Genomic DNA, 25,979 nt, shown 5'->3' with positions numbered 1-25,979 from the left:
ACCTTGGGTCCTTTTCGCTCCCCGTTCCCGGCCTCCCAGCGCCACCTAACGACACGGCCACGGGGACAGGGACCTTCGCGGGGAAGCCGGAGGCATCCAGGTCCCTGGAGAGGGGCAGGGAGCACCCGACAGGGATGGGGAGATGGCGGGATGGGGAGCTGGGGCATGGGCACACAGGCAGCAGAGAAAGGGGGAGCTGAAGGTGTTGAATAAGGATTTACAGAACCATAATGATCCTTCTTCTGGCCGTTGGGCTCAGATCTCCATCCCTGCCCTTCGCTGACCTTGATCAACCCATGGCTTTCCTGCAGCCCAGTATAAATCCCGGGGCATTGCCCGAGTTTAGGATCGAGCAAGGACATCAAGCTCGGCAAAGAAAGGCACACACCCTTTAATCTGTCGTCACAGCCCCAAAACAACCCTGAAGCATCACCTGCTTGGGAACAGCCCTTTGCCGTGCTCGGAGCAAGCACCGTGACCTGCAGCAGGGCTACAAAAGCAACTTGACATCAACATTCAAGGCCGTGAGGAAGAAAACCCTGGGGAAGAGCCAGCCCAGCACTTCCTGGGGCTTTGAGGCAGCCACAATCCCTTCAGCTCCACGCTCCTGCTCTCCCAACCCCGTTTCCGAAGCGGTTATTCCTCCGGACCCAGAGCTGATGTAATCTGCTCGAGCTCGGCATTAGGACGGCATCAGCCCTGAGACGTAACCAGAGCCACATCACACCAGCAGCTGTTCGACAAAAGCTTTATTGCTCGTTTGCATACGAGCTCCCAGCACCACATTTCCTGAGTTTCTTAATGAGCTTGCAAATGAGGTTTAAATAGAAAAGGAAGGAGGAAAAAAAAAAAAAAGCCACTGATTTTCCTTGCTAGGCTGGGACCTAGGCGGGCATACAGCGCCAGGGGTAGGAGCTCACCCCCAGCGAGAGCTTGGAGGTGATCACAGCTGAGCGTGGAGCTGAGACAAAACCCTGCTGGGCTCCCTGGCTTGATTTCCCCCCTGCCTCCATCGCCGTGTTTCTGAAGCACAGCCCCAAGCCGCAGCCACTGTCACTACTGACATAGGTCAGAGACAGGAGCGGTTCCAGGCTCGCAGGGCTTGGAGGCGATGGCAGCAGGTCAGGGACAGCGGCAGCGTGGGTGGCAGGATGGCGAGGGGAGGGGGCCACGCTGACCTGGCCCCTGCCCGGCAGATAAAGAGGGGATTATGGCTCACGGCTTGTAATCTGGCTTAAAACCTGACACCGTCACCACAGTCAATTTGGGCTAAAAGAAGCATTTAATAAGCTCCGAGACATACTAGCAAAAAAAAAAAAATCCAAATAAAGAGCCAAAAACCCCACCAAGCACCAGTGAATGAAGTGCAAGGAGCGAGGCACCGCTCGCACAGTTGGCAGGTACCAGCACACACTTCTCTCGTGATCCGGAACAAGACAATTACACGCTTGTTATCCCGCTCCGCCGGGGTTTAATCGTGGGAGGCAGAAAGGGAATTAATGCCCGTGTCTGTTTGTTTGGAGCTCCCAACAGGCCGGCAGCAAACAGTCCCTCCCCGCGCGAGGGGAGCTGGCTTGCCTTGGGACATGCGGGAGCGGAGCCGCGGCACTCGGCTGGTTGCTCCCGAGAGGAAGGCAGTCGCAGACAAAGAAGGCAGACTCAAGTGGCAGGTCCGACTTGGCTTCCTTGGAAAGGTTTATTTAAAAACAATTATTATTAGAAATAGCCTGCTCAGGCACGAGTGACAAGGCAGCGACCCCGTTTGGCTTGAGACTTAAAGGGGAGGCAGCGAGACACGAGGAAGTTTCTCTGTTATTTGCCATGGGGAAAGCATCTGGCCAAGGCTCCTGCCGCACGCACCCCTTCCCTCACCTGCCCAGGGCGATTCCCTGCCGCTGGAAGGAGCACGAATCAGCACAGGACCCAGTACAGGAATCGCTGCCAGGCTGCGGAGGTGCGGGGCCAGCCTACAGCCTCGGCTGTTTTGAGTCACTTCAGGACCGCAGAGTTCATTGTTACTGGAGAGCCTCAAGTGTCACCATCTGGGCTCACCCCCAGACCAGCCACCAGCCCCCCGGCACAAACCCTGTGCCCCCAGATCCTGCCCAGAACCCGCTGGGATCACCCCAGGATGGTACCAGGCAGACCAGTGCTGTGTTCCCATCCCTGCTGCTTTAGTGACCGATCAGCTGCAGCATCTCCTGAGGATCCACTATCTTCTCCCGGGGTTTGCCAGCAGCTTTTCCTCTTGCCACTTCGGCAGCGTCTATCTTCTCCCAGTCCGAGAAGGAAACAGGACGGACCCCTGGGGTGATGGTGAGAGACAGGAGGGAGAAGTCAACCAAGTGAAAACAAGCGCGGCCTCACCTCCCCGCTAGCAGGGAGCGACGTGCAAGCAGACCCTGCCCCTTTCCGACACGGCGTCAGACTTTGGCAGCGCACAGGAATAATAATTCCTAGCACCATGAGGAGAGAGATTGCGGGTTCCAGTCAAATCTGATTAGTCAGACCTTTGCAAGCCGTAACAACGGCGAGCGCAGCACCACCTTAGGGGACAAAACACTTGCAGTTCCCTGTTCAAACTCAGACAGTGAAGAGGTAAACACACACTTTAATTGAATGCTTTTAAACACAAGCAGCAGCAAATGAGTCTCTTGGGCATTTTAATCTTTTCCCCAATTTGCCTGGAAGGATTGCTAGGAAAACCATTAAAGAGCAATAGCTCGCTGTCTGTGCCACTGACAGTGACGTTTTACCCAAGGTCCGTGCTGCTTTTAATGGCCTTTCCCAGAAAGCAGTCGTTAACCTTAGCAATGACACTGATTTTGAGAAAAGTCAGGTCCTGCTCTCCCCGCGCTTCGGAGCAGTGGAACAGCAGCACAACACATTTCCTTGGTTTGCTCCCAAAAGGAGCACGTGGGACTCAGTGCCCCACGACACACGGATTTGCCTGCACCATGCATTGTGCCAGCTGCTACAGATGCTCATGCATGTCCTCACTCACCTCGGCTGCGCAGGATGCTCCCCACAGCCCCAAAGCCTTCTCTGGAGACAGACACATCCAGCATGCCTCCCTGGAGATCCTCCAGCACAGACTGGGCAGTGTCAAAGCTGTCATTCATGGTGGTGATGATCACGCCTGTGGGTCCTCTCTTCACCCACCCGCTGCAGTACAGACCTGCGTGGGCACACAGCAGCCAGGCTCAGTCCTGCACGTGGCCACGACCCCCGTGGAGGCAGGTTCCTGCTTTGGATGCCACAGCAAGCTGCGGGCAGTGGAAGAATTCACTCTGCTTTGGGGACAGAGCCCTTTGATGGTGCTGTCAGGAATTTGCGTGCCTCCAGACCAGCACTGAGCAGCCAAACGGGCTGTGTCACTTCAGTAACAAGGCTCCAAGGCCCAATAAAACAAACACGTCCTTCAGTGCTGTCTGCTGAAAACTAGATGTCCCTAATGCTAGCTGAGATTGGGACAGCTCTTAAAATCTGACAGAGCCAGCTGATTTCCCCAGTTCCTCTGCGCAGTGGAGGTGTGTGCCTTGTGTTCGTGCCCATGGCAAACAGAGCTTCCCACCCCAATGCCCCCAAAGCTCAACGCACACCCCAGAGGTGTCCCTGCAGATACAGACCTGGGGCACCTTCCACTCTGCCCATGCTGTTGGGAATAATGCCTCGCTGCGTGTCGAAGGGCACTGCTGGGTCCAGGGGCAGGCTCCGGTAGCCGATGCTGCTGAGCACCAGCCCGCACTCCAGCTCCTCCACGTCTCCGGTGGGGATGGCTTTGGCAGACTCACCTGAGCCCTGAGAGAGAGAAGAGGCTGCTAATTTCTACCCTTAATCCCCAGGGTACTAAAGGCCCTTCTGCAGCACCAGCGTGGAACGAGCTCCCTTTAGAAAGGGAAAGGCTCTCGGTGGTGGGCCTGGCAGGCTCTCGGGGAAGCTATCAGCCTCTCCACAATGTCAGAGGACACAAAGCCATCTTATAGATAACTGCCAGCAGCCACAGGGGATGCAATAGCGTCCTGCCCCATCCCCAGCCTTGCTAGGGTCATACCTCCAGGCGGGTCAGGGCCATGCGGACTCCCCTCGCCCGCCTCCCGTCGGCGGTGGGCAGCACCTCCTGGGGGCTGCGCTGGAACTTCAGGCCCCACTGCCGGGCGGCTGCTGCCTGCGCTGCCACCTCCCCGGGCTTCTGCAGGGCTGTTTTGATCATCAGCTCCGTCAGGCGCTTCCTGGGCCTGGGGGCGTCTAGGAAGAGAGAGAGCTTCAGGGCAGGACCGTCAGCGAAAGCCCCTCAGGATATGGTGTGACATGGAGGCAGTTTTCAGTGCTACGTGAGTGTCCGTTTGGAGTCTGGCATGCAAAAGGGAGTCCAGCGCCTTTGAGATGACAAATGGAGTTACCAGGAGAGCTCCTGAGGTTTGGGACCAGCGGGACACAGGAATCAGAGCCTGCAATTTAGCTGTCCTGTTGGCGCTCGGAGGCAGCAGCCTGTGGAGGACAGCTAGTCTCTGGACACCCCTGAACTCGGTGTTTTCCTTCTAGCTCTGCAAGAAGCTTTTAAATCAGCAGCCTTGGGATCTCTCCTGCAAGGCTCTCTCAGCCGTCCCAAACCTCCTGCCTCATCATTCAGACAGCAGTTACATCCCCAAGCAGCAATGCGGCCGCACAGACAGAAACAGGCTGCTCTCTCCTCTTCGTGGCCTCCTGTCACGCTGAGGACAAGCCACACCACGGACACCCGGCCTTCACACGCAGGCATTAAGCACGGGATTTCTCTGATGCACCTTCAGAGCACCTGCAGAACACTCCTGAGTGCTTGTCTGTCAAGGCGAGTCCCTGTCCAGAGGGGCACGACATTTTCCTCACCTTTAACAGCATTTTCAAGGCCTGTGAAGTCGGCAGGGTTCAGGACAGGCTGGGTACCAGGCAGGTTTATCATCTCCCGCAGCTCCTGGGAATTGCAGGCAGGAAGATGCAGGGAGATGTCACCTCCAGCATGGAGGTGCCACCCACCAGCCCCAGGCTGCCTTCCCCAAGCACGTTTGGACCAGGAGGCAGCAAACAGCTGCAGGATTTAGGACACCTAGGTTCACACACCCATGGACAGAGCGCCTCTCCCCACAGGGCAAGGGCAGCCTGGGGTCTGGTGCTGGGAAAATCATCGCCCTCCAGCCTCACCTTGATTGTGAAAGCAACTTGGAGAGGTCCCCTTCTCCCAGCCAGCCACACGCGCTTCACCTTGCTGCAGGCAAGAGCTGCCAAGGAGCAGTCAGTGATGTCTGTCTTCTGCAAGACACGGACACGCGACAGGAGTGGGACGAGGGCAGATCTGGAGGGACTGGGGGAAGGCACAGCCTCTGAAGGTGAAAAACATGAGCAGAAAAGCAGGCTGCACACGCAGAGAGCCTAGGCAAGGGCGGAAAACAAGTCATCTTGCCTTTGCACGGAGCTATTTGCACAGCTAGTCCCTCATCAATGAAGGTTCTTTCTGAGGCCATACTGTACTAGAGGTAACAAGCCAACACCTCGTGAGATTGCCCCAGGGAGGTCAGTTGTGGGGCAGACAGGGCAAAGCCTTCCGATGATCTTTATTTTGAGGTTGCCTGCAGATGTTTGGTCCTTTCCATTCTCAGGATATAGAGGCACTTGGGTGGAACCCACTAGAAACCCACAGCTCAAATTTCTGCCTGCTTGCCCCCAAGCACTGCCACAAGTATTACCGCTGGTTGCCAGACCCTCCAGTTTTATATTTTTTTAATTTAGATGTTAATATCAGAAGTTGTCACACAGCTGTAACCAACCTCACAGCAGCTCTCCAGGAGGGAGAGCCCATGCTGCTGACATTTGGGGCAGCAGCTGCACGGAGCAGCTGGAGCACACCAGTCCCCAGCTGTCTGCAGGGGAGCAGAACAGCGGGAGGGGAGCTCCACCAGCTTGGACCAACACTACAACCAGCGTGCCCAGTGCTACCAGCAGGAGCCAGGCTGCTGTCCTCAGCTACAACAGGGGAAAAAAAATAAAAAAAATCGAGAAGCTTCTAGTCTGGTGATGGAAAAGAGAGAGCTCCTCCTTTTCCTCCCATAAGAAATGAAGGGATAAAGCTAAATTTTTTAGGTACCAGAATAGCCTCGTGGTTTTGTTCATACACTACAGACTGTGGGGCTTTCCCTAGTGAAAGAGCCCAAAGACCAAGAGGGCCCAGAAAGCACACTCTCAGCAGAGGTAGATCTCTCTCCTCTGAGACTTTGCTGAGACCCGTGGAAGCCACCACCCACCCAGCAGGGAGCAATTTTGGGCCGCCCTCTGCCTTCACAGCACGGAGCACTCCCCCAGGACTCACCCTGAGGAGATCCAGCGGGGAAAGGAGGATGCGGGCGATATCCAGCGCCACATTGCCATGGCCCAGGATCAGCGCCGTCTCACAGCTCAGGTCGGGATTCAGCTACAGGGAGAGAAAGGCCCATCCGTGAGCAAATTCACCTGGCATACAGATTCCACCCCCATGGACCTGCACCTACCACCTCAACTCCCTTCTGTCTCTCTTTCTGCTAACAGAGGTGATGCAGACGGGGTAACTCCGCACCAGCCTCCCCCCAGAGCAGACAAAACCACCCGAGGCACTGCAGTCAATGCCTGTCCCCCAGTTCCTAAACAGCATTCTTATGAGTGGGGAATATTTTGGCAGGCCAGCCAAAAAACTCCCCAGGCCCCCATCTGGCCTGGCCAAAATGTGCTGCCAACGCATGGAGCCAGCTAATCCGCTCTCACTGATGTGCAAATTGTTCACATTTCTACCATCTAAGAAGGATTTAACATGGTTCCTGCTAATCTTCTCCAATTGCAGGCCTTTCAGGACTTAATCTGGAGCTGGATGTCAGCACTGGGATGCAGGACAGGAAGGAAGGTCAGGGAAACAAAGTGTTGTACTCACATCCCGGTTCTCAGGCAGCCCGTTGTACCAGCCCACGAAGGCTCGGGCTGAGTAAACCCCGGGGAGGTTCTCCCCTGGGATCCCCAGAATCCGGTTGTCTTCAGCACCGTAACTCTAGGAGCAAGCAGACATAGTCAGAGAGGCTGTCACAGGCAGGGTTTGATACCAAAAACCAAATCTCCCCTTCTAGTAATTGCTTCTGCCAGGACACTACACAGCTGCCCACCCTTCCTAAGGGCTTGGAGGGGCTAAACACGGCCCTGGGGCTTCATCCTTCAGGTACCGAGCCCAGAACCAAGCCTGACCTCCTCAGGCCTACGCAGGACATTACAAGCTGAGGCCACACATGGGGACTGATCCGTGCCAGCCTGAACCAGGCATGGCAGATGTTGGCCATCACAGGGAAGGGGTTCCTCAAGAGCTGTCCGAGAGGCCTGTACTCGATGCCATGCTCCAGCACATGCTCTGTGCGAGGCTTTGGACAACTCTCAGAGCATTTGAGGGCCACGAAGCTGTCCTAAGGCTGAGCATACCTTGGTAATAAGACACCCAGAAACACCTCGCCCGGGCAAACCCCCTTCCCAAGATCACAGGGGGAATAACCAAACAGCCCTTCCCCACGGCGTATGGAACCAGCCCCACCGTCGGGCGCCCTCACGCACCAGCACCACGGCGTGGTAGGCCTGCCGCAGCTCCCCCACCGTCACGTCCCTGCCCACGGCGACGTTCCCGTAGTAGGCGCAGCGCTCCGAGCGCGCCGTCTGCGTGAACGTGTTGATGACGTTCTGCAGGGACCAAACAGGCAGCACCGCGCTCACGCCACGGCCGGGGCCAAGGCCCGCCGCTGACAGGAGGTCCCCGTCCCCCTCCCAGCCTTGAAACGTTTCTCCCCGTCTCCGGCTCGGTTATTCTGGGACTCTTATCTATCAACAGCCACAGATAATTCACCGTGAGATAAACACAGACTTGGCACAGTTCCCACAACCCCTGGTGGAAAGGAAGACCCCGTGTTTTGCACCCACCCGGTGCAAGGTATTAAAAAAATGCCTTAAAATTAAAAAAATAAAAATTAAAACGCCTTAAAATTAAAAAATAACTACAAGATGAAATGCTGGGAGCATTTTAATACCTTCGCCCCTCTGAGTAAAGCCTGCTGGAGGAGAAAGCTCCATCCCCGAGGTGAGGCTCACAAGGGAGCCCAGCTAAACAACCCCCTCCATCCGGGGTGCTGTCTGCCGGACCGCCTCTGCCAGCCTCTCATTTCAAGCCTTCCTGAAACCCACTGCACCAAGAGAAGGGCACAAGGCAGGACAGCACCTGAAGCCTTTTCTCCTGAGAGATTGCAGCTATTCAGCAGAAGGACCCCTGATTTCCCTGCAGGTACAACCTGACCCAGTCTGGTAACAAGATGCATACACCATAATGGGAAAGCTGCCCCAAACCTATATATATATACTCCTTGTCTTTCAGACCAAAGGGAGGCAGGCATTTTGGTCTATCACCAGACGATCTCCAGGGATTAAATGGGGAAACCATCCCAAGATATTGCTGTCTGCATCTCCCACTGCAACCACCTCCACCCCAGCCCAGACACAGCAGCCAGCTCTGCATACAACTCCCACCCGCTGCAAGGCAAAGGGAAAGGGCTGATTTAAAAGAGCTCCTTGGTTTAACTTCTCCCTGCTCGGGTGTGCACCTACAGCCCAACTCCACCACCCCAACAGCGGATCCATGTTCCCAGTCTCCCTCGATGGGTAAGGCCGAGCACAGACAAACCACTTTGCTCCCAGGGTAGGGCAGAGCACGAGAGGAACAGCCTGTGCTGGTGCTACAGCAGCTGCAGGAGAGCATAAAGCATCCTGGAAGAAGATTATCAGAGCTTTGTTCTTGTTCTGGCCAGTCTGAACAGCACAGGGAGTCTGTCCCGGAGCAGCACTTCCCACCACACGGCCACTGTGTTTCTGACCCAGCGTTCAGAGCCCTGAAGCCAGATGTTCCCTAGGACAGCATGGCCTTGCTGGGCCTCAGCAAGGACAAGGAGATGGCAACATCAAAGGATCCTGCCCAAAGCTAGCCGTGAAGGACACCGACTGCCTGGCCTGCACCCGCCATCATCATCATCTTCAAATGTAGCAGCAAAGGAAGGAAACCAGCACTGACCTTCACTTCGGGGTGGTCTGGAGCCACACCAAACCGCACGAGCCCGAAGGGAACGGGCAGCTTCTCATAGATGTCCACTTGTGCCAGGTCGTGGTGCTACAGGGGAGCAAAACCGCCATGAAGGAACAGGGGCGGAAAGGCCCCGTGAGCCCGGCAGCTCGGGAGGGACACACATCGCATCACACGAGGCCCCGTCACGTACAGGGCAGTGCCGTACCTGCTCCTGCCAGCTCAGACCACACGGCGCGGCGCAGGATATGACCCCAGCCATCATCACCTACCTCTTGTGGAGGCTCTGTCCTGTCACCCACCCCACAGCCCCTCTGCCACGCTGACCGGGGGACTAAACAGGGTCCGGGGGGGTCCCCTGTGCTGACACTGAGCTCAGCACCCTTGGTGCTGGTCACCCACTGGGCTGAGAGCCACTGTGCTGGGTGACCCCAGGGTGGGGCCGGAGCTTCAGACAGATGTTTTGTTGCAAGGGCTCTGTTATCTTGTATTTGGAGCCAGCCTCTTCCCAGAGATTAGGCAGCCCTGAAATTTGTCCCTGAGGTTTAGCAACGGCTATTTTCCAGCACGGAGCAGAGACAATGCGGCATGGTTTAACGGCAGGGTTAAGCTGTCTCTGGTCAGACCTCATTCAGTTGGTGCTTCGGTCTCGTTTCCCACCAGAGACTAGCCACAGCACCAACATCTGTGGCCACCGGGACACGAAGCACCCTTGTGCCCCAGGGGGACGGGGAGGAGCCAGGGAAGCAGGTAGCGGGTCGCTGCTGTTTATTTGATTCCAGAAAAATCACTCAGTCTTAGCTCGCAGCAACCTCTCCACCCCCTGCTCCAGCCCAGATAACCCGAGGACATCACCCCAGCCCTACAGAGGAAGGGGTCAGGATGACTGTGTAGGACCAGCGCTGTTCCAAGCAGCCCCCCAGTGACACCACACCTGGCCGGAGCAGGGACAGAAGCCCCCAAACCATTCCCCAGACCCCTGGAAGCGCCGAGAGGCCTCGCTCAGTGGGCAGGCCCCAGCCCAGCAGCACCCTGTGCCCCCAGCCCACACCCGGGTACCTTGAGGAGGTGCTGAGCCGTGTAGAACCCTGCGGGGCCGCTGCCCACCACGCACACCCGGGGGGCCGGGGCACGCGAGGACAGCCACCGGCGGGCACCTGGAGGGGCAAAGGACCGAGGAGACGTGATGGTGGGATCCTGTGTGAGCTGCTAGCCCCTCTGAGACACCCTAAACCCCGCCACCAGCTCCCCCCGAGTCCCCCAGCACCCCCGAAGATCCCCCACCAGCCCCTCTGAGCCCCCCAGCACCCTCCTGAGCCCCCTCAGAACCCCATTGAGCCCTTCAGCACCCCTCTGAGCCCCCCCAGCACCCTGCTGAGCCCCCTCCAGCACCCCTCTGAGCCCCCCCAGCACCCCTCTGAGCCCCCCGAGCACCCCATTGAGCCCCCCGAGCACCCCCCTAAGCCCACCCAGCACCCCACTGAGCCCCCCCTGTCACCCCCCACCAACCCCCCCGAGCCCCCCAGCACCCCCATGAGCCCCCCCCCAGCACCCCTCGGCCCCCCCCAGCACCCACCGAGGCGTGCAGCTCCCCCCACCCCAGCCATGGCCTCCCCGGGGGGCGGCAGGACGCCGCGGGGCGCTCCCCCCAGATATACCCGGCCGCCCCCGGCCCCCCCCCCGGCCGTCCCCCCCCCGGTGCCAGCGGGCGGAGCTCCCTCCCGCCCGGGGCCGGCCCCGCGGCTGCCGCCCAGCACCGAGCACCGCACCGGGACCCCCGGACCCAATGCGGGCAGGGGGCGCGGGGCCCTGCTGTAAAACCCCAGGGATGCTCAGCACCGGGACTGGGATCGGGGACCGGGACCGGGATCGGGACCGGGATCGGGGACCTGGACCGGGATCGAGACCAGAATCGGGACCGGGGACCGGGATCGGGGACCGGAACCTGGATCGGGGACCGGGACCTGGATCGCGACGGGGACCGGGATCGAGACCAGGATCGGGATTGGGGACCGGGATCGGGGACCGGGATCGGGGACCGGGATCGGGAACCGGGACTGGGATCGGGGACCGGGATCGGGATCAGGGACCGGGACCGGGATCGGGGACCGGGAACTCGATCGGGGACCGGGACCTGGATCGCGGACCCGAATCGGGATCGGGACCGGGATCGCCCCCCCCAACCCCCGGCCCCCCCCGGCCCCCCCTCACCGGCCCCGCCGCCCCTCCAGCACGCTCCGCCCGGCCCCATCCCGGCCGCCGCCACCGCCCCTCCTCCCCGCCGCCCAATCAGGAGGCAGAACGGCCCCTCTATTTGCATAACCCCGCCCCCGCGGCCACCCGGAGCAGGAAGCGGGCAGCACCATAGAGAGGCAGGGAGGGAAGGGCCGCGCTGGCCAGCGCCCTCTATGGGTGAGTCCTCCACGGTACCCAGGGGAGGTGAGCCCATCAGTGCCTGGGCTTTAATTGCGCTGGGTTAATTAATGCACAGAGTGGTTTATTGTAAAGGGCTCCTGGGGAAAGCGAGCCCAGAAAATGGTCCTTAAGCCATCCTCACGTGCTGCAGCGAGCCGGGAGCAACCCCCAGCATCCCCCAGGGGTGGTGAAGGGGCTGGTGCTGGAGGCTCCCAGCTCCGGTCTCTGTGAGGGGGCCTGTTTTGTCCCTGTTTCATTCGCTTTTAAGTCCCTGTTATTGCATTTCATCCCCCATTACTGCACGTCAGATCTCACACAGGGCACAGCGATGGGCTCCGGGGGCGCAGCGGCTGGGCAGAGGCAGAAGGGGTGCCGGGGGTCAGGCAGGCACCGACGGGGCTTCTCTAAAACCAGTTTGGACTGAGGGGAGCTTACAGCCCGAATTTGCTTTTAATAAGTGTGGTAAAACCCCCACGTCTTCTCTCACATGCTCCAGACTCGGTTCCTGGCCATCTGCTTGGGGCGAGGAGCGGCGTTTCCAGCAGCTTTAAGGCCCGTGTTTGCACTCCCAAGCCCCAGAATTAGTGCAACACAGCCCCCAGTGCACTGCCCAGAGAGACAGGGCTGGTGGTGTAATCCCAATATCATCATTATAACGTCACCCGTAGCAAGGGGAATCACTCAAGGCAGAAATCCGGGGGGTTCTGAGCACAGGTCCCCAGAAATCTCCCTTTTAGGCAGAAGCAATGAGTTTGTTTCACTGACCTCTACCAAAGCTGCCACCTCTGACAGCAAATAAAGGCATATTTAAAGGTGTATTTCCCAAACAAGTCACCTCCCGCTGGCTGAAGACCCTCAATGTTTGCCACTAGATGACACTGCATTAAACAAGATCCCCCCAAACCCACTGTGCACAGGGCTGGTGATCCCAGAAATGCTTAAAAACATTTTGGTACACATCTCTTTGCATCAGGGGAGGAGAATGAGCATTTTCTGCCCACCCTGCTCCCTAACAGGGGGGGGGCAAAAAGCTGAAGGTCCGCTTGATGCCAAAATGACCCAATCTGGACCAAAAGCACCACTTGTAGGCACTCACCCTGAGTTATTTTGGCACACGCAGCAGAGCCTGGCTCTGCCCCCCTGAGCCCTGCCACCCGCAGAGCCTCCCTCCCGCAGACATCACAAAATGCATGCTCTGGGATTTTTGCCCTTTGGATGTTTCACAATGTTCTGGATCAATAAAACCGCACAGGAGAGGACACGGTGACCCCAGCACCAGCATAGGGGCTGCTCCACGGTGCCAGCATCCCCCGGGAAATCCTATTTGTGCCCCACAGGAGCGAATCCAGGGACAGGTTAGTGAAACCCAGGGTTGGTGCCACCTCTTGTGCTGGTCCCAGTTTGACCAGTTGCCTTCTCTGCTTCACTCACCCCCATCCCCCATTGGGATGAACTTTGTTATTGGGCTTGCAGGGTCGAGATAACAAAACCGCCTGGGGAAAGGCAGTGCCAGCATCCTCCCCCCTGGCAGCGGCCCAGCAGGATGAGTCCAGCCCCGGCTGAATGGGAACATCTCCCAGGCTCGTGCAGGCTGGAAATCTGCCTGTCATCCTCCTGCTGAGCCCTGAAAAAGGCCTGGCAGGAACCGCGGCTGCTGTTGCGGTCCCCCCCAGCACCCCCAATACAGACACCCCTGTGTGAGGCAGGACCCCCACAGGATTTGCTCCAGAAAAAAAAAATAAAATAAAGAAGATCCACAGCAAGAGGCTGAGGCTGATTTGTCAAATTCTTGTTCCTGGAGGCACTGCTCACCCCCCAGGTCGGGTAAAGCACAGCAGCAGTGACAGCCCCTCCGGGGGTCAGCAGAGCCCCCCCCACATCCTCAGCATCTCCCCACAGCCCCCAGGTGTAGGAAGGGTGCCCAGGGGACACGTCCCTGCCTGGGGCCCACAGCCAGCAGGGGGCTTGGCTTTGCTCTCCCCAGGCACGAACACAGAGCGGGTGAAGCTAAACCCTGGTTGTGAGTGGCTCTGGGGGGCCAGGACCCCCTTCGGGACCCCAGGACCCCCTTCAGGACCCTGGCGTTGGCATGGCTCAGCCCTTTTCCTGGTGCAGCTACCCAAAAGCAAGCCCTCAGGGAGAGGCATTCCCCACACGACTGCTCAGGGGACCCCCGCCGGCAGCCCCCCCGCCTCACTGGATGCCCACCAGCTCCGTTATGGGGGGCGCGTGGACCATCAGCTCCTCGTACCGCCGCAGGAAGAGCCGCAGCCTGGCGCAGTAGGTGTCCTCGTTGTAGGGCAGCTGCTTCTCCCTCAGGTACCGGGACACAACGGGTTTGATCTGCAGGGGCAGGGACACAGTCACCCCATGCAGCAGGGCTGACGTTTGCAGGTTTCCAGCCTGGCTCCCTGACCACGAGACCCCACTCGTCCCCAAACAGGGCTGGAGAGGCACGAGCCACCACCCTGCTGTGAAAATTAAAAGGAAGGCAGCATCCAGCTGCAGCAATGAGGGGAATTCCCCTGGCCAAACGCCTCGGTAGGGTTAGGACGGATGTCCTAATGAGACTTTTAATGAGGCTGGCCCCACACACTCCCCACGTGTCCCCACAGTTATCCCCACGTGGAGTGGTTGGTCCTACCCGCCCCATCAGCACAACCCTTGTGCCAGTGCTCCCTCCTCACGATTATTCCATTTCTACCCAAAATTAAGGTCAAAAAATGTGTTTAAATGGATGGAGATCCCTGCTGGGGCAGTACTCACACCCCACTTTTAAAACGCATCCCCCATGCCTCGGAGCAACAGGGACAGGATCAACAGGATCAGAGCCTGCCGTGGACTCTTGGTGAGGCTAATTACAACCTTGGCAGCACCCGGGACGTGTCCCAAGAGAAGAGGTAGGAGCACCCGGAGCACCAGGAGGGTGCTGGAGGCCGGAGGAGGCTCGTGGCCAGCTCACCTTGAGGCACATGTTGTCGGACAGGCCGGGGAAGATGTGGTGCTCCACGTGGCAGCTGATGAGCGAGTGGCCGAAGGCCCAGTCGAGCAGGGCATTACGGGGCAGGTTGAGGACGCCCAGGCTCATCTGGTGGATGCGCTTGGGCTTCCGATCGGCCGCGAACATGGGGAGGCCGATGTGCTGCAAGAGAGGTGGGGTGGGTCTCGTGCCCCCCCCCCCCCCCCCCCCCCCCCCCGGGGAATGCGGTGGCTCCGGCTGCACTGAGCTGAGGGTCGGCTGCCAACCCAAGTGCTGGGTCTGTCCCCAGGGTTGCTCTTCTCCAAGAGCAAAAACCACACACAGAGCCACTGAGGAGCCCCCTGGGGTGTCCCCCCACCCCCAAAAACCGACCCTTAAAGCCAGCCACCTGGAGGAACTGCACCACCCGGGCTGCATTCCCAAATGCAATCGCACCAACCCCCCAAACCCATAGGTCACCGTGGAGGACATCACGCAGCCCTTCCTCCCCGACTTTCTCCCAGCCACATCCCTCTTACAACATCAGCACGAGGGAGATTGCAGCCAATGTCGCTCGCCTTTAGCTGGCGCAAGAAGAGAGGCCAGGGCCGGGAGGTGGCTCCGGCACCATCGGGACATCTCGGGGCTTCGGGTTTGTACCTGGAATATGTTGACGTGGATGTAGGGGTGAGCCAGGAGGGAGCGGGTGAGCAGCATGCAGAGCAGGGCCGACCACGGCGACTGGAAGCCCGAGGCGTGGAGCAGCAGCCAGTAGTGGCAGTACAGACCCAAGGACATGCAGCACACGGTGCGCAGAGCCACCTTCAGCCCCACGTTCCTCAGCAAACCTGCGCCGGGAAGAAGAGGCAGCACGTGATCGTAGACCATCCCCTCTCCATTTCCCCTTCCTCTCCAAAATCCCCACAGAACTGCTCATTTTTGGGGTCGGGGATGCCCCCAGGGCAGGACCCCAGCAGTGGGGCAGGGGCTGGGACATCATGGAGGGGTTGGATGCACCCTCATTTCCTATAACCTACCGAGTCACTGTCTGCACTTCTGGCATTGCCCTGAGCTGTGCGTTCAGCCCAAGGGCTGTGCTCCCAAAGCCTGCCAACATTTTCCTGGGCTCTTCTCCCTCAGCCATCCCTTGGCACAACCATTTCTTCCAAGTCACTGCCTTGCCTGCCCGAGCTCATCGTGTCCCAGCCCCGCACACCTCAACCCTGTACGCAGGCAGCAACACCGAGCTGCCAGACTGAACCCTTTACGGCCAAATATCTGAATTAAAGGAGAACAAATCCGGGGCACTTCAGGCTCACGGTGGCTTTTGTAAGAGCTTTTTGTGCTCGACCCAACGAGGAAGGCCTGGAGCATTTCTGAGTACCAGCAGCAAGGAGAGAGCCAGGTCACCCCGAGCAGGACCGGTGCCAAGGCTGCCGGGCACGTACCGAGCGCCACCAGGGGGGTTATGATGGGCACGGCGAGAGGCGCGACGAACATGTAGACGTAGCGGTTCAGGAAAGGGAGCTTCCAGGTGCTGGAGTCACCCAGGCCGATGACGTTGGTGTAGCCGTGGTGGAGCTTCACGTGGTTGTAGGTGGCTTGCTCAGCCGTGAAAGCTGAGCAGAGCTTGGGGACAGGAGAAAGGAGCGGCGACATCAGCAGACATGAACAAGGATCAGGCACCGTGGGTGATGCTCTGCACCCCACAGGCTCCAAACCAGGCTGAAATAGACTTTTAGAGCTGGAAACCATCCCCGCCATTCATGCTTCTGCCTCCAGCAAAGCCCCACAAATGGTGCTGGTGCTCAGCGTTACGGTGCCGACAGGGCTTTTGGGGTCTCCCGCACCCCACTCACCTCGATGAAGAAGACAGCCCACACTTTGCCCCACGACTTGGACTCGGTCAGGGCGTTGTGGCTGGCCAGGTGGCTGCCCTTCACGGCCAGGGTGTGATGCACCACACCGAGGGTGAGGATCCCAGCCAGGAACGGGACGGCCCGGGCTGAGCGCAGGCACAGGAACCCTGCGGAGAAACCCCCAGGGACCAGGGCTCAGCCACCCACACGTGCTGCAGCACTCCTCGCCTCCCTCCTCTCTTGCTCCACCGAAATGTGCTGACGGCTGCCCTGAACCTGTTTTTCAGACATAATTGCAGGTATTTAAGCTGCCCAAGCCAGTAAGGCTGACTCCACACCGCCCTTCGCGGCCAGGCTGCAGGTTTGGCCACTTCCAGCCCCGATGGCACCGGGTGTGCGCACCCCGCCCGTCCCAACCCGGCCCCATCCCAGTAAAGGCCAGCCAGGAACCTGCAGCACCCAGACCTGGCTTTGGGCACGAGCCAGACAAACCCCAGGACAGGCACAAGAGGGAAAACAAACTCCCCCCAAGAGCCACAGGGCTCTGCATCTTGTGGGTCACACCTGGTGGCAATTTTATCCCAATATAATTTCCCAGACTCAGCCAGCAGAGGAAGGACAGGGTATTTCTGGGGGACAATACGACTCCGCTGTAATTTCTGCAACCCCAGGTATTCAAAAGCGAAACAGCAAAAAAAAAATAGGCAAAATATATCTCAACTTCCTTCTGCTCTGGTGGAGCACTGTACACGCTCGCATCCCCCTGGCACTGTCAGGTCCCAGTGGGGGACAGGGAGGGCGCAGCCCCCACCCTGTGGCCGCACTGCCCCATTCTTCCTCATGCCTGCAGCTGCCTGGGGGACGATGGAGAGGGGCCCCTCTGAAGGCCACCAGCACCCGCAGATAACACACCCCAGGGCAGAGCTGAGCCCACCACCCTATGCCCACCCAGCCCCCCAGGGCACCCTCACCCCAACCCCGTGGGTTTCCCTGCCCAGCTGCTGGGCACCGCCAGGCACCCACGACCCCACGTCCCACCCCGTCACCCAGCGCAGGCTTTCAGGGTGCCCCATGGCACAGCACAGGGTAAAGGGTTTATCGCAGCTTTGTTACAGCTTAACAGCAGTTAATAGGCTTTCAGCACAACATCCCCTGCCCTACACACCTCCGACACAAATACAGCGTGACCCCAACACCCCCAGGACCCCCAAAACCCCCACACCCCAAGGCTCAGGGGGCTCCTACCTGCCGGGAGCGCGAGGAGGCTGCAGGCGAGGATGCAGGCGTCCACGCCGTGCCGCTCCCACCAGCTGCTGCTCTTCACCACCTTCTGCACCCGCTCCGAGAGCTCGGCCATGAGGGACTCCTCGCCCCCCAACACCCCAACCTGCTCCGGCTCCTTCCCTGCTGGCTGCAGCCCCCCTCGAGCATCTTCTCCCCGTCCGGCGGCCACGTCCCCATCACCCAGGGCTGGCTCCAGCTGGGGGTCCTCTGCCATCACCTCCATCCCGCTGCCACCTGGAGCTGTCCCATCCTCGTGGGGCTCACCCCGTGTCCCCCCGAGGCTGGTGGCACCGCTGGCGCGCTGTCCCCTCCGCCTCGCCACCTCCCCGTCCTCCAGCGGCATCGCCCTGGCAAGTACAGGTGACGCAGACCCCGCTGGCACCCAAGGTGAGGAATTAACACCCGGGGTGCACGAGAGCACCCGGAGCCCAGCCCGAAGCCTTCAGAGCCTCGACGGTGGCCTCGTCCCTCCCGTGTCCCCCCCCCCCCAGCCTCCAGCGCCGAGGCCGGGCTCCGCAGCTCCGGCTGAAGGACACGGGAAGGACGGGAGAAGGGGGGGGACGTGGAGCAGAAGGCCACGGTAATAATAAAAATAAATAAAAGAAAGAAAAGCAAAAGCCCCTAAGGGGACCCGGAGGAGCAGCCCCGTACTCACGGCTCCCCCCCCCCGGCGCTGCGCCCCGGTGCCGGGCGGCGGCGGAGGCTCGGGGCAGGGAGGAGCGGGGGAGGCCGGGGAGGAGGCTGGATGCAGATGAGCAGCCGCAGAAATCCGCCCCCGTTCCCCTGTTCGGGAGCACCGAGAGCACCGGGAGAGGGAGGGGGGAACGAGAGGGGTGGGGGGAAGGATGGGGAGGCAGCGGGGAGGCTGGAGGGAGGGGAGCAGGGAGGCAGGACCAGCCCCGAGAAGGCCAGGAGGAGGATGCGGGGTGGGGGTTGTAGGGTTGGGACAGGGTTTTCTTTCCTCCGGAGAGCAGGAGCGGTGCAGCCCAACCCGCCAGGGACAGCTCCAAGGGCAGGCTGTGGGATGGTGAAAGAGGGAACGCATCTGTGGGGCTGAGCCCTGGCCCTCACTTGGTGCCTCCTCTCCTCCCACGCTGCTGTCCTGAGTTCTGTAAGTTTTTGTAAGAATTCCCTCTCGTTTCCATCTCTGCCTCCTGGTTAATCAGGCAGAAACAGCACGGGACTGAGAGCTTTTAGGTCCTGTGCACAGCCCCTGTGCCTTCACAGCAGAAAGCTAAAAAAAAAAAAAAGCATCACTTCCTCACCAGGCACCGGATTTCTCCTTTCTTTTGTTACTTTTCCTAACCAAAACCTGAATCAGCTCAACCAAAAGGCACTGATTCACCAAAACCTCGGTTAACACCGACACCTAGCAACTCCACACGCGAGGCCGGTTTGCTGCACCCGGCGCTGGGGTTCCCAGCCCCAAATCGGGACGGGCTCAGCGCCTCCTGGAGCAGCAAAACCCTGCAGCAACTGGGAGGCAAACCTTGCACCACCATTGTGCCAGTCCCTGAACCCCAGGGGACTCTCATCACACCCCGGAAAAGCAAAAAATAAATAAAAATAAAATGAAATTAAATCATACCTGCTGCCAAGGGCAGAGCTGAGAGGGCGTTACAGAGCTGCCGGGTCTTCTCTTACGTTACAGCAGCTCGTCTTATGAAGGATCAATTCCAGAGCCACGGGCACTAATAAAGAGAAATATCTGAAGCCGCAGCAAGCTGAAGGCCTGGCTGCAGCGGGCGAGTTCAGCGATTCATTTTGATACACAGCTCATTTGTCATCACCAGCTCATTAAGGGGGGAAGCCCCAGGCCAAGGAGAGCACCCACAGGTGGTGCTGAGCTGGGGGCGAGCACAGGAAGGTGGTGCTGGACCCGGTGAGGGGCTGGGGGACACTGCGGGGTCTGTTCCTTCCCAGTGCCTTTGCTACCGGAGGGAGCAGAGTGGGTCTGCCACACCTGCGGTGTCACTGCCAGGGATGGTGGCAGCTTGGTGACAAGCCACAGCCTGAGCTTGTCCAGCTCCTGCTCGGCACGGCCACAGGCGGTTGCACAAGCTTGGGACGGGGCAGAACGGGTTCTGTGGCAATGGGGCAGGAGGAGACGGGGGAGGAAGAGGCAGTGGTGAGGCTCAGCCTCATGTCCAAACCCCAAATGAGTCAAGAGGATCCCACCGCAGCCAGGGCGAGCGTGCTGGCGTGCATGGTCCTGGGACCAGGGACCACATCTGCGTGGGAGAACAAGCAGTGGGTTGGAAAAGATGCAGGAAAGGCAGAGTTCAGGCTCCAGGGGACAGCTTCCTACCCATTTTGCTTTAAGCTGTAGCCAAGGTGGGAGGTGAGCCCAGGGTGATGCTCACAGGAGAGCAGTAGCTGTAAGGAGGGCCTGTGGGAGAGGACAACCAAAGAGACCATTTCCCAGTGTCAACACGGGACACACAAAAAAGCAGGCTGTAAAACCCTTCCCTGTGCTCCTGAGCCTCCCACAGAAGGAGTAGGAGCCCTATAGCACTCATGGGTCAGCTTTTGGGTCCCCAAATAGCCAGGGGATGGAGACAACCCAGGACAGAGATGTCCCTGGGGCACCATCCTCAGCGGAGCTTCCCCAAGAGCAGAAAGGGGAACAGTAGGAAACAGAAACACCCAAAATGAGGCTTCTGGTCGCTGCTGGATACGTGCCTGTATAAACTACGGCACGGAGCGGGCTAGAGCCCAGCGAGCCCAAGGGGAAGCACAGCACCAAGCAGGGCTGGCACTCAGCCCTACACCAAGGATGCTCAGCTGAGACTGGGCTGGTTGTAGCTCGGATTGGGTGGGCACCAGCACCCCGTGGGTACCCCAAAAAGCTCATAAATAACCTGAAAGATGTGCAGGGCTCCCCAGCACAGGAGGAGGAAAATAAGCAGCTCCCAAAAGGCACAGAACCCCAGCAACCTCCCCTCCCTCCTTGCCAGGGAGCCAGGAGGTGGCCTGCCCTCTGCAAGGGCAGGGATTTTCAGCTAAGCGCCAGCAGATTTGGGGTCGCAGCCCTAAATCTGCTTCTTTGCAAAGCTCTGTTTTCAAAAGGAACTTAAACCTCCCATTTACGTCTTATTTTCCACCACTTGCAGACCAAACCACCCAACCCTGCTGCCCCTAGCAAAACCACAGGGATGAAAGCAAAAGCTGATTGCCCCCCACCATGGAAACAAACACCTCCAATTTTGTAGGAAAAACACGGCAAAGACTCACAAATCCCCCAGCACACAGCACGGATCAGCACAAACGCCAGCCGTGGAGGAGCGAGCTGCCCACTGCCACCAGCCCCTCACAGCATGGGGGCCAGCGTGGGGTCCCAGGAGCATATAGGGCAAAGCCACCAAAACCTTTAGCCACCAAAACGTCTATTTCCAGCCCCAAACCCATGAGCTGATCATAAACCCACAGCATTTACACCTCAGGGATGGAGGGGGGCAGACCTCTCGGGGCAGTATCTCCATCCCCACAGCCACCCACCCTGCAAACCCTCCTCCTCCTCGGGATGAAGGAGCAGGTTGCAGCTCCTGGCACCAGGACAGCACCACAGTGCCCCCCGCACAGACCACCACAGCCCCCATCACCCCCAGCTTGGCTTTCCCTGGGGACATCCCCTATTTAACACCTGGGTTTGGATGGGGTTTCCCCTATTACTCCCAGGCTGCACCCATTTGGGTAATTGGTTTAATGAGGGATTAACTACTGCCATCCCCTTCCCAGCAGGCAGAGATTAAGCTCATCCTCTTCTTCTTTTGGGGTCCAACATGTCCTCAAGGAGGACAAGCAGGCGGGTTCAGCACCGAGCCCCAAACTTTACCCCGAGCCCCAACCCCGAGTGAGGAGCTCCATCTGCAGGCAACGCCCAGCCTTGCCCCGGGGACCCCCAAAAGCTGCTCGGTGCCCCCGATATTTGGAGGTATCTGGGGAGTGGGGCTGCAGCGCATCCACCAGGCACCCCAAATCATCCAGCCCCAGGGCTGAGGGCTGCGGGATGAAAAAATTATCAAGCAGTGGATTGAAAAGCCTCAGGGCAGGCACCAGAGGGAGTCACAGCTCCACCGTACGCCTGCCCTGATCTTCATTGCACCAAAATATTGGTGCAAGAAGCTCCAAAAGGGTGAACATCCGAGCATCCCTGTGGCCGAGCCCGGCTCCCTTTGTCCCAGGGGATGCTCATGTCCTGCGGGGCTGGGAAGGGGCTGGCGAGATGCAGGATCTGTCCATGTCCATTTGGTCACCCCACATGCTCCCAGCCCTGCTGGGACGTAGCGAGGCCTTGCTTTTAACTTCAATAAATATCCTCTCTGCAGCTGTACCCGGCTGTTTGCAGACAGTGCTGGGGCAGCAGGACGATGGCAAGCACAAGATGCCGACAGAGCAGAGACAAACCCGGGTGTAAACCACCAGAACCCATCCCTGCCCACACGCACCCCAAATCCCTCCTGAGGACTCACTGTGTGTTCAGCACCGGCCCTTTCAGCCACCACTGGAATGTCCTGATACCGTTCCGGGACCTTGTTTTCATTTTTTTTATATCAGCTGTGAATAAAGCAGCTGTCATCCACCCGCTGCTCCATCCTGGCTTAATTTCAAAAGCCTGGCTGGAGGTGTCAACTAATCACAGACTTCCTCCACTTAGCAGCTCAGGGTGCAGGTAATCATTAGGTTGTGTGCCTCCGCTCTTGCCCCGACCGAAACTGCTTGCCCCCACCCCTCGGTCCCTGGCGTCACCGCCTGGCAAGGTGTTACCCAACGCGGGGCTCGCTGCGGGATCCGTCCCGCTCCATGAAGCCGAGCCTGCCACCCCGCAGCTCTGCATGGGCACCGCTCTTTGCATCCCCTCCTGCCCCCAAAAAGTGGGAAATTTGGGTCCCTGCGGGTGAGGAGGGCTCCAAGCATTGCTCCAGCCCCGTTTGGTGGCCAAATATTGGGGGTGATGGAGCAGGGAGGTGGCTGCTCATCACCAGCACCATTTTTTTTTTATTCGCAACCATTTGGCGCACGCCCTATCAGCACCACAATGCGCATCGGAGAGATGTGCTATGGTTGTCCTGAATTAAATACATTTTTCATACACACAGCGCTGCCCAGCCCCAGCCCCCCTGCTCTGTGATGCCCTCCCAGTCCCCAGCCACCAGCACGGCCACACACGTGTCCCCGCGGATGGGCGCTCAGCCCCACGGGCAGGTCCCCGGCACCAGCCGCCCACATGAAACTTTTACCGCTCCGCACGGGCAGAGGCTCTCCGGGCTGCGTCCTCAGCCCTCTCTAGGAACAAGGGATGCTCCCAGCCTGCTGGCACTGCGGTGGCACAGGGAGGGACATGGGGCAGGATGGACCCTGCGGGATGCTGGGGTCCTGAACCCGCTGTGAAGCTTTCCTGAGCCTGGCACAGCCCAGCACGGCTGCACCGACGGCGGTGCCGTTCGTTGAGTTTATTTTTCAAAGCCAGGCTTCCTGGTCAGCTCCGTTGACCAGAAGGGGCATGGATGAGGAGAGCAGGGTACAGCCTGGCACCAAAATCCCGTTGCCTTTACCTCCAGGAATATCGGGACATGTCTGGCTGGGTTGTTGTGTTTGCCCGGGCTTAGGAAAACAGAGATAAGCCCTGACGAGAACCTCTGCTTGGACTCCGTCACTGCTTTTGGTAGATCGTGAGATGCCGAACAGGATCCTTACGGAAACCAGAAACACCTGCGAGATAAAAGGCTTTGTGCTCGTTAAAAATACACCCCCAAATCTGCCTGCTGGTTAACAAAGCAGCCCCCCCCAGCACCTATCCACCAGATAAAGGGCCGTACCATGCCGTCCCCACGCCCGGGATGGGCACTGCCCTGTGCCGGGCGCAGCACCGCAGCGGGGCTCGGTGCCACGCGGGGAGCACGAGGCCACCCGGGGCCAGGCGGGCAGAGGGGAAGGCAGGGCACGCGCGGCCGTGATGTAACCTGCCCCCGGGGCCGTCCCTGGAAGGGCGCGAGCCGCCCAGCCGGGGTGGGAAGCCGAGGCGCTGCGTCACTCCTGCAGGCTGCGGGCTTGGGTGGGAGCCAAAGGGCTGCCCGAACCGCGCCGGGCTCCAGGAACGTGTCCAGTGTCGGCAGGTCTCGCGTGCTAGCAGCTTATTTCTCTGCTTCTAGACACTGCAGGAAGGTGATGGTCAAGGCAACGGGGCTGGGGAGAGGGTTTGCTGTCGGGTCCCTGCTCTCCCCGGCTGGGAACGGGTTCTGGCCACGTCCTCCCATGTCCCCAGTAGCCCTGGGGACACATTCAGCCAGTACCCTGCATGTCCTCCCTGCCTGCTCCTGTCTCTTGCAAGAGGGAAAAGGGGCTGAGCGCCCCAAGCCCAGCACCCCTGGGAACAGCCCCCATCTTTTGGGGCAGGGACGGCCCCCCGGAGCCGGCTGCGGGTGCCAGCGCACCGAGGGCAGGCTGTGTTTAACGCGAGCGCTCGGATGCACCTCGCCAGCCACAGGGATAACTCACGCACCACCTGGCAGCTATTTCATCAGCACGGCCAGACCCATAAAACCAGTTAGCTTGGAAAAACAGGGACTCTGCTTAATGACAGCTTTGGAGCCGTGGTGCTCCGGGTCCCAGTCCACTGCGGGAATATCTGGCAGAGCCCACGGGAGGTGCGGATCAGCCCCAGCCCTGCCAGGAGCACGGGGCGAAGCAGACATCCCCCAGGCACAGCGAGCTGGCATTTTGCAGGCTCCTAGGAAGACGCAAACACCACAAAAGCTGCTAAATTCTGCAAGGGGGGTTGCAGAGCTACAAAGTCTCCCCAGCCCCGCTTCTCTGGCTTTCCCCCGTCCCTTAGGGCCGATCCAGGCACGTGCAAGGTGCTGCTCGGTAATCCCAGTCCGAGGATTGGGAGCCACCCTGACCCAGGCAACATTTTATTTCTGATTTTGTTTTTGATTTTATTTCTGGCTTCGGCCAGGCCTGGCTGGGATCGGGGTCAGGTGCAGCCGCCGTGCCCCAGTGCCTGCCCGCGGGAGGGCAAAGTGGGGCAAAGCGAGAGAGGGAGGAGGCCGTGGAAAAAAAAAAATAAAAAATATATAGGGCTTAGAATAGAAACCAGGTTATGGCTAAACTGTGGGTGGCAGGAGCTGTCGTGGCAGGTAGAGGTGGCTGCTGTGCCAGCCCAGGGGACCGGGACCTCATGGCCCAGGGGACCGCCATCCTCATGGCACAGCTGGCACCTGCCTGTGCCGAAGCGGTGCTGTGGGAGCACAGCACCAGCCCTTGAACTTTGAGGGTCCTTGGGCTGGAGGGTGCAGGGGGAGAGGGGTCGCTGGGACGTGGCTAGGTGCGAAATGGCCAGAACCTCAGCCCTAAATCGAGCCCTTCAGCCGGCGGGGTGCAGGACTGCTGTGCCCAAGAGCTGCTGCTGGCACAGGGGCAGCTGGATGGAGCCTCAGCGGAAACAGAGAATCAAATAGCAGCTCTGTGGGGGAAAAAAAAATAAATAAAAACAGATTTTTTTTCCTCCTTTCTTCCTGAATGCAAAAAAGAACAATCAACAATGAGCCAAGCCCCGTGCGACGCAGATAAGCCCGACCTCCCACGGCGTGGCGGTGGGACCGGCGTCAGCGGGCGGCTGGCACAGCCGGAGGCTGCCCCAGCGCAGGCAGCGGGCTCACGAGGTGCCCCCAGCAGCGCCAGCCCCAGGAGCCTGCGGGCGGCCGGAGCTGCCCCACATCCCCGCTGGGCTGCGGCCAGCTGGAGCCAGGCACGGCCACGGCAAGGAGCTGATAGTGGGATTTACAGATAACGCAGTTCTGGGAATGGCCGCCTTGCCCGGCACAAGCCCTGTTCCTGAGCAGAACGTCGCCTTCCCGCACGGCGCAGGTGATGCCCTTGGGAAGCGGGGCGGTTTGCCGGGAGAGCAGTGAGTAAGGCTCGGGCTCTGTTGGGAAAAGGGGTGAAACCGGTGCCCGGGGAGGTGATGGGAAGTCTCCTTTGAGAACCCGGGGTTCAGCCTGCACACGGTCCCATGGCTTCCTGAGCCCATGGACCATGCTGGGGAAAGCAAGTGTCACCCAGGATTTATTATCAGGCAGCTCCAGACTGGGAGAAAACTGCCCGCAAAAGAAACAGAAGGTTGAACGCTGTGCATCACATCAAAAAACACCCCCGTGGCCTCTGCTCTCCCAAACACCAGGCCTCCTTCCCATAGTGAGAGGTCCAGCAGTCCAAAAAAAAATTACCTTTCCAGAAAACGTGTCCACAGCAACCTCGTGAGTGGTTTTAGACATCCATCCATGGTGTGTGGTAGAGTCAGACCCATCCCCATCCATCCCTTGGGAATGCTCTGCCCATGGCACAGCCAGCTGGGGCT

The 25,979-nt window shown here is 59.3% G+C and overlaps 2 protein-coding genes and 1 long non-coding RNA gene across 7 annotated transcripts; 1 reads left to right on the top strand and 2 right to left on the bottom strand.

The window, feature by feature from the left end:
* Positions 1-1,664: 1,664 nt before the first annotated feature.
* On the bottom strand, positions 1,665-11,416 carry FDXR (ferredoxin reductase). 3 transcript variants are annotated; one of them, XM_083805613.1, is made up of 12 exons: positions 11,315-11,415; positions 10,163-10,260; positions 9,095-9,190; positions 7,597-7,719; positions 6,935-7,048; positions 6,344-6,445; positions 5,182-5,289; positions 4,870-4,954; positions 4,055-4,248; positions 3,630-3,801; positions 3,005-3,178; positions 1,665-2,305 (listed from the first exon to the last, which is right to left on the bottom strand). In XM_083805613.1, exons 1-12 carry the CDS (start codon positions 11,352-11,354, stop codon positions 2,175-2,177), a joined length of 1,437 nt encoding a protein of 478 aa, XP_083661739.1. In that variant the 5' UTR covers positions 11,355-11,415; the 3' UTR covers positions 1,665-2,174. The 3 variants fall into 3 exon arrangements, with proteins under 3 accessions (XP_083661739.1, XP_083661741.1, XP_083661740.1); XM_083805615.1 differs by lacking the exon at positions 11,315-11,415 and adding an exon at positions 10,680-10,806; XM_083805614.1 differs by lacking the exon at positions 7,597-7,719 and having other exon boundaries at positions 11,315-11,416.
* A 72-nt stretch (positions 11,417-11,488) lies between these two features.
* LOC310884197 lies at positions 11,489-13,262 on the top strand. The gene is made up of 2 exons (XR_014574075.1): positions 11,489-12,873; positions 12,992-13,262. It is a non-coding gene; the product is annotated as an uncharacterized lncRNA (long non-coding RNA).
* A 26-nt stretch (positions 13,263-13,288) lies between these two features.
* On the bottom strand, positions 13,289-25,911 carry FADS6 (fatty acid desaturase 6). 3 transcript variants are annotated; one of them, XM_083805609.1, is made up of 9 exons: positions 25,849-25,911; positions 23,176-23,332; positions 22,093-22,177; positions 17,582-17,967; positions 16,337-16,503; positions 15,926-16,106; positions 15,138-15,325; positions 14,481-14,660; positions 13,289-13,861 (listed from the first exon to the last, which is right to left on the bottom strand). In XM_083805609.1, exons 1-9 carry the CDS (start codon positions 25,894-25,896, stop codon positions 13,712-13,714), a joined length of 1,542 nt encoding a protein of 513 aa, XP_083661735.1. In that variant the 5' UTR covers positions 25,897-25,911; the 3' UTR covers positions 13,289-13,711. The 3 variants fall into 3 exon arrangements, with proteins under 3 accessions (XP_083661735.1, XP_083661736.1, XP_083661737.1); XM_083805610.1 differs by lacking the exons at positions 22,093-22,177; positions 23,176-23,332; positions 25,849-25,911 and adding an exon at positions 18,692-18,825; XM_083805611.1 differs by lacking the exons at positions 22,093-22,177; positions 23,176-23,332; positions 25,849-25,911 and adding an exon at positions 18,276-18,486.
* Between the last annotated feature and the right edge of the window lie 68 nt (positions 25,912-25,979).

This window comes from Anser anser (genome assembly GCF_964211835.1).
Source record: "Anser anser genome assembly, chromosome: 19".
Classification (NCBI taxonomy): domain Eukaryota; kingdom Metazoa; phylum Chordata; class Aves; order Anseriformes; family Anatidae; genus Anser; species Anser anser.
Note: the sequence above shows the minus strand (reverse complement) of the source record. Positions and strands in the feature narration are given on the sequence as shown.

Bases quoted from the DNA above. Each gene is read 5' to 3' on its own strand.
- FDXR (XM_083805613.1), bottom strand. From the start codon at position 11,354: ATGGGGCCGGGCGGAGCGTGCTGGAGGGGCGGCGGGGCCG. The intron at 10,261-11,314 runs GTGAGGGGGGGC...TTGCCCCTCCAG, and splicing joins CTGGAGGGGCGGCGGGGCCG to GTGCCCGCCGGTGGCTGTCC. The intron at 6,446-6,934 runs GTGAGTACAACA...CTCTCCCTGTAG, and splicing joins GGCTGCCTGAGAACCGGGAT to CTGAATCCCGACCTGAGCTG.
- FADS6 (XM_083805609.1), bottom strand. From the start codon at position 25,896: ATGTCTAAAACCACTCACGAGGTTGCTGTGGACACGTTTTCTGGAAAG. The intron at 17,968-22,092 runs GTGAGTCCTCAG...TGTACTTGCCAG, and splicing joins GGGCCGGTGCTGAACACACA to GGCGATGCCGCTGGAGGACG. The intron at 13,862-14,480 runs GTGAGCTGGCCA...CTGCCCCTGCAG, and splicing joins CCGACAACATGTGCCTCAAG to ATCAAACCCGTTGTGTCCCG.